At 38.5% G+C, this 6699-nt stretch overlaps 2 protein-coding genes across 2 annotated transcripts in view; both read right to left on the reverse strand.

The window, feature by feature from the left end:
• The window catches only part of LOC101571961 (protocadherin beta-16-like), an 8073-nt gene extending 6531 nt beyond the window's left edge, over positions 1 to 1542 (reverse strand). The window contains exon 1 of the mRNA XM_023704046.1: positions 9 to 1542. Within this exon, the coding sequence (XP_023559814.1) occupies positions 9 to 1385 (1377 nt within the window). The 5' untranslated portion in view covers positions 1386 to 1542. The remainder of the gene's footprint in view (positions 1 to 8) is intronic.
• A 4727-nt stretch (positions 1543 to 6269) lies between these two features.
• Positions 6270 to 6699, reverse strand: part of LOC111813387 (protocadherin beta-12-like) — an 11478-nt gene continuing 11048 nt past the window's right edge. Inside the window, exon 3 of the mRNA XM_023704047.1 lies at positions 6270 to 6684. Coding sequence (XP_023559815.1) covers positions 6469 to 6684 — 216 coding nt within the window. The 3' untranslated portion in view covers positions 6270 to 6468. The remainder of the gene's footprint in view (positions 6685 to 6699) is intronic.

Raw genomic sequence — 6699 nt, forward strand, 5'->3', positions numbered from 1 at the left:
TCTGGGACGAAGAGGGTGTAGGAGGATTGGGTGAAGGTGGGGGCATTGTCGTTGATGTCGGAGACCTGCAGGGTTATGGTGTGCTGGGTTTTGAGACTGGGTGACCCCAAGTCCGTGACGGTGATGGTGATGTTGTAGTCGGCTCTTTCTTCTCTGTCTAGTGCTCCCTGTGTTATCAGTGTGTAAAAGCTGTTCCCTGAATGTTTTAGAAAAAAAGGAAGGTCGTCCTCAATGGAAGCAATTGTCTTCCCATTATTCCCGGAATCTGGATCTGAAACACTGAAAACAGCAACTACCATCTCTGGCGAGTTCTCTGGGATAGGCCTGGTTAATGCCGACATGGTCACTTTTGGGGGATTATCATTCACGTCCACCACGTTCAGGAGAAGAGTGCACTTTCCTGAAAGACCTCCTTCATCTATGGCCTTAATATCTACCTCATATGACGAGATTGTTTCATAATCAACTTGTTTTCTCAGCCGAATTTCCCCTGTCACACGATCTATCTCCAAGGTTTTGTTAATATGGTCTGAAGGCTGAAACAATGTGTAGGATACTTTTCCATTGACTCCGCTGTCTAAATCGTGGGCGTAGACAGTGATTATCAGAGAACCTGCTGGGCTGTCTTCAGGAATCTGCGCCTTGTAGATTGGTTGCTGAAACTCAGGGGCGTTATCGTTGGTATCCAGCACTTCAACGTGAACCTGGGTGGTTCCAGACCTGGGCGGAGAGCCACCATCCAGAGCTGTCAGGGTTAATCTTAGTTCAGGCTCCTCTTCCCGATCCAGCTCTTTTTCTAACAGCAGCTCAGGGTATTTTCTACCATCACTTAGCTCCCGAGTTCCCACGCGGAAATAGGAATTGGGGCTGATTTTATAATCCTGAACCGTATTACTCCCTATGTCCAAATCCACAGCGTTACTCAAAGGGAACGCACTTCCCAGAGGACTGTTTTCCATTACCTTTAGAACCATTTTGTTTTCACTGAACACGGGAGAATGGTCATTTATGTCTCTCACTCTCAGTTCAGCCTGAAATATCTCTAAGGGTTTTTCTAGCAACACTTGGAAATGTAGTACGCAAGGTTCAGTAGGACCGCACAGTTCCTCTCGATCTAGTTTCTCATTTATGAGCAAATCCCCAGTTTGAACCTTGAGCTGCAAATGCTCTTTGTTCCCCTGGGAAATGATTCGGATCCCGCGGATGGACATCTCTCCCACTTCCAGCCTCAGATCTTTTCCTAGATTTGCCACTAAGGAGCCTCTCTCCATTTCTTCCACTACCGAGTAGGGCCCCAAATGGGCGCTAGCCACAGACATGCTCAGTAAAGTAAAGAAAACGAGAACTTGCCTTCTTTTCTTTTTATGCACGCATCCCATCTCCATTACTGCTGCTTCACAATTCGGTTCACAAGAGCCTCATGAATGCCCAGGATCCTGGTAGCGCCGTCCTATATAGTCCAGAACGCCCGAACCAAGCAGCCAAATAGCTTTAAAGATTTCACAGCTTCTTTTGCTCTCCCTGAAAAAGCTGTATCTTTTCATTCCTGTGGCGGAGAAACTGGTCATGGGAACTGCTGCTGAGGCAGTTTTCTCACTTCTTACCCTGCAGCGCCACCGCGCGTTCTGAATCTTGCATTTTCAAGTCCACTGCAGGTAAAATTCTGGAACTGTGTGGAGTAAGGTATGTACGTGATGTGGGTAAAACACTGAGTTCCAAGACCTTTGTGATGTTGCAGAGGAAGGAGTACAAATATCAGAGTGTTTTATGCTATTAAGGTGTTAATGAATAATGAAGAGAATTTAACATTTAAGCTGAGAATATAAACATAGCAGTAGAATGTTTCCAAAGTAACATGAGGCCAGTTTCCCAAGCATATTTTTTCATAGTGTTTGTATAGGATTATAAGGAAGTAGATACTTCAAAAGTGCAATCAAAGACGCTCTGAAGGGTACACTTGAGTCCCAACGTCCAAGCCCAAGAACTGTGAATGTTATGATCTTCAAATTATGAGAAAATTATTTTCTAGATGAGCAGATCTCAAGCTAGGACCTGCCACAATTTTGGCTTCTTATTGATTATGACAGGACCAATTTCTGATTCATTCTCTCTTTTTAAAAAAATCCAGGGTATAACTCACAAACCATATAATTAACCCATATTTATTTTTTTAATTAACCCATTTAAATTGTACAGTTGAGTGGCTTTTAATATATTCAGAGTTGCACATCTGTCATCACAATCAGGTTTACAACATTTCTATCACCTGAAAAACATTGTATTCTGAAACTATTGTCCTGTTTCTCCATTTCTCCTACCTTTAGCAGTAGTTAACTCTACTTTTTTTTCCTCTCCCTCTTTAGAGTTTTCTATTTCAGGGTTTTCTATGAATAGAATGATATATGAACTCCTGTGACTGGCTTCTTTCACTTAGCATTGTGCTTTTAAGGCTCATCTCAGTTTAGCATGTATCCATACTCCATTTCTTTTTATAGTTAAGTCATATTCTATCACATAGTTGTACCACACTTTTATGATTTATTCATCTAATGGATGAGCATTTTGGGCTGCATCCACCTTTTAGCTAGTCTGAAAAATGCTGCTATGAACATTTATGTACAAGATTTTGTATGGAAACATGTTTTTATTTTTTTAGGAGTGAAATTCTGTGTCTGTTTAATTGGGGGAATGACTGTCTTCTAAAAGGGTGGCAGCATTTTACATTTTCATCAGTGCTCTCTAATTCCAGCATTTCTACATCCTCCCCACACTTGTTGCCTGTTCGATTGTGACCATTCTACTGGGTAGTAAGTGGTGTCTTGTGATTATTTTGAGTTTCTTGATGATTAATGATGTTGAGCATCTTTCATGTGTATATTGGCTATTCATAGATTTTCCATGGAAAAATGTTCAGGTCTTTGCCCATTTTTAAATTTAGTTGAAAGAGTTCTTTATGCATTTAAGGTACTAGACTCTTATCTGGATTCTTTGGTACAGGTTTTCTATTTCTGCAGTGGGTTAAATAGCAATGAAGGAGCTGGGGAAGATAGCTCAGTAGAATAAGCACTTCCCTAGCAAGCACAAGGACCTGAGTTCAATCCCCGGTTCTGCAAGATAAATAAATAAATAAAATAAAATTTAAAAAATAAAAAATAAATAGCAATGAAGATAATGGTGGGTAGGTGGGTAGATCAGTAGAACATGTGCTTATGGATAAGGCCTTGATTTTTATCCCTAGCATCACATATAATTCATGACACCTCTATCAATTCAATGTTTTTACTAATGAATTTTAGACATTTGTTAATTAACTTGTCTTGAATTTAAACATCATATCAATGAGACTCCTTCTATACAGACCTTTTTGAGCTTTTCTTTGGCTACTTGTGGTATCGATGGACTAAAGAATTTAATCCCAAGCAGCCATTTTGCAGTAGACTCAAAGATTGTAAACATGTTACTAATGATGGCAGATTTTTTTGCGAATCTGATTTAGTTAGGAGCCTTGTGAGTGGGAGGTCACCCTTTCTTGGCAAGGGAATAGGGAAATATGGTGAGTGTCTAGGTAAGGAAAAAAGACAAAGAAATGGGCTCTGCCTGGAGCCACCAGAATGCAATGCACCCCTGCTGTTCTTGAATTTAGCTCAATAAGATGTATATCAGACTTTTGATTTGAAAACTGTAAGATGATGCAATTTATTCTTTCAAACAACTAATTTTGTAGTGTTTCCTCCATCAAGTATAGAAAACTAATGTATAACACAAACATGTATTCTCATGTACCCAGAAGCTAAATTCAATAAAAATTTAACTTGTACAAGAATAATATTATAGAAAATGCTGAAGACTGTTTCTTTTAATTTTATTTATGTGTGTGTGTGTGTGTGTGTGTGTGTGTGTGTGTGTGTGGCCAGCTCAGCCCACCAGGGGGCGGGGCTGGCTGGCATGTGGTGCTGGGGGATTGAACCACAGTCCCTGTGCTTTGCTAAGCTTGTTCGAAGGAGGTGCTTTAGACCACTGAGCCATCTCACCAGCCCCTGAAGACTGTTTCATTGCACTCTGAAGAATCATTCTTTAAGAATAAAGTCTTTTATAACTCACATAAAATTTTCTGGAGGACTTGGTAAAGATATGTAGTCATCTTAACATAAAATAAAAGGAGCTCATCTGTTTTCTTCCTATTGAATTTCTAGGATATCCAAGTTATTTAGCAATAAGAATATATTCAGAATATTGCCTGTACTTTTCTAATATTAAATTTAGTTAGAATTAATACTACAATGGCAACTACTTTCAAACATATGATGTACTAAAATGAATGTTTGCTTTGAATAAGGGACTAAAAAATACACCTAAAAATACAGAAAGGCAGCTAGCATAGGACAGCTCCACTTCATATTCAGAGCACTCATTTACACAGTAATGAATGTTACATACTGAGAACATACAAGATCATGATTATGTTGACTCTCATCATTGAAGTCAGCGGTGGGGAATGACTAGGTTAATTAGGTCAGTACTTCTCCAAGAATTTTGTTTACTGAACTAAAGCAGTATAGAAAACAATATGCTTAAAGTTTTATCTTCACATGGGAATTTACTATATGGAGTAGGAATAGGACTAATACGTGGGATTTGCTCCTCAGGAAATGATACTACCAGTTAATGCATGATAATATAGCTTAGTGGATAAGAACTAGTGCACGACATTCAGATGCATTTAGATTATATTTCAAGTTTTTCCTTGTGTTACTGAATATTATGAGTAAGTTAATTGACATTTCTTTCCCTTAATTTTCTTCTATGTAAGTGGGATAAGGGGATAAGATGCTAATCCCAATAGAATTTGGCAAAGTATTAAATGATAATGAACATAAAGTGCTCTCTATACTACTTTTAACTCTGTAAAGATCAAGAAATAGAAACATTGAAAAGGCCAGCTAGGTTAAACTGTACACTTGAGCTCTGTGTATATTACATATGCAGTAATGCATATGTATGTAATTTTAATTTTAAAATTTACTATTAAAGCTTTAAATTACACTGGAAGTAGTATAAAAACTGAAATAATGATCCTAAGGTGAAGTTTCTTCATTCTTCAAGTAAACAAAGTTCAGAAGTATGCAATCCGGTGGGGGGGTGACATGACGACACCATGGACACTAGGGTGTCCTTGGTCTCTTTTAAGTTTTACTGTCTTTTTCTATTATTTCTGTAATTAGGATCCAAAAATGGCTGTCTGTACACTCACCATGACATACACATTTCACAGAACAGAGAAGAGATAAAAGGGGTATCATTTCCCAGATGAATCATCTAATTTTAAAGTATTCTTGGAGCAAGACATGGTTATGCATGCTTGTAACTCCAAAGTACTTTGGTATTGGGATTACAAGGCAGGGAGATTGAAAGTTGATGCTCAGGCTGGGCAATTTAGAGACTTTCTATTAAATTTCTTTTACAATATGGGCTGGGGATGTGGTTGAGTGTGAAGACTCTGGATTCAATCTCAGTATCTAAAAAAAAAGTCTTCATGAATGCCAAAGGTATAGCTCAGTGGTCAAATGCTTGCCTAAGATGTTGCAGACTCTGGATTTGATCTCTAGCACTGCACTAAAAAGTAGTCTTTGGAGTTTCCTGTGACAATTTGAACATACATCTCTTTGACTACAACCCAGTCATGTGTCCCCGTTTAAGAGCCAAGATGATTGTGAAAATGTATTCTTCTGAGTACACTATACCCTATATGAAATTTGAGATCTGCTACTAAAGAAGAAATGATGAAAGAATATTGCTCATTACAGTTCCTGTCAATATTTCTCAAACGAGAAAGGCCAATTTTATTTCCATGTTACTTCCTCTCATTAGATAAATACGTTGCAGTTTCCTCCTTGTTTACCACCAGTGAGATTAAGTAGAAAGCACTTTTAAAAATTATGCTAAAACATGTTCTGATATTCTAATAAGCAATGCAATTGTGGAATATTTTAAAAGAAACAACATCAACTAAAATTAGTGCTATGAGGGCTAAACAAAGAAAGAGCCAGCCATTCACATTTTACCACCATCCTTTGCGATTACACTTCAGTGTTAGCCTATTAATGCTTCCGATGTGCCACAAAAAAAGTACGAAGAATGATACGTGGTTATGTACAAGTAATTTCCCCCTGTATACCACTTGAAAAAGGATTTGTACAACTGCTAACATAATAAATGTTTGAAAGTGAGGATTTCTTATTATTTTCATAGAGGAAAACACAATATCTGCTTCTTTCACATAGTGTTGGAGTTCAAATCCAGGGCACACATGCAAAGACAGTACTACACCAAGTGATCTATATCCCCAGCAGGATGCCAATTGTAAAAACAGCAACAACATAAATCTAGGAGCTAGTTTAATATAATTTAACTGATAAAACCCCATAAATTTGAATTTATCACAAAATTAAAATATGGACTAAAACACGACTATTTTAACTGAAGATTGAAATCTAGGTTATTCCGATAATGGAGGTTTTCTTCCATTTCTGGCCCAGTGGAATGACTAGGCACATTAACTAAAGCTGGCTTCAGAAATGTAAATTCGTTGCTGTCGGAGGTTCCCCTCAGACACACCTCATACTGGTAAGAGTGCGACAGCGTCCCCGTGCCGCTGACGTCCACCAGGTGGGCAGGGAAGGGGCCCTCGGGCGCCGCCGA

This window comes from Octodon degus, unplaced genomic scaffold (assembly GCF_000260255.1).
Source record: "Octodon degus isolate 3935 unplaced genomic scaffold, OctDeg1.0 scaffold00185, whole genome shotgun sequence".
Lineage (NCBI taxonomy): Eukaryota > Metazoa > Chordata > Mammalia > Rodentia > Octodontidae > Octodon > Octodon degus.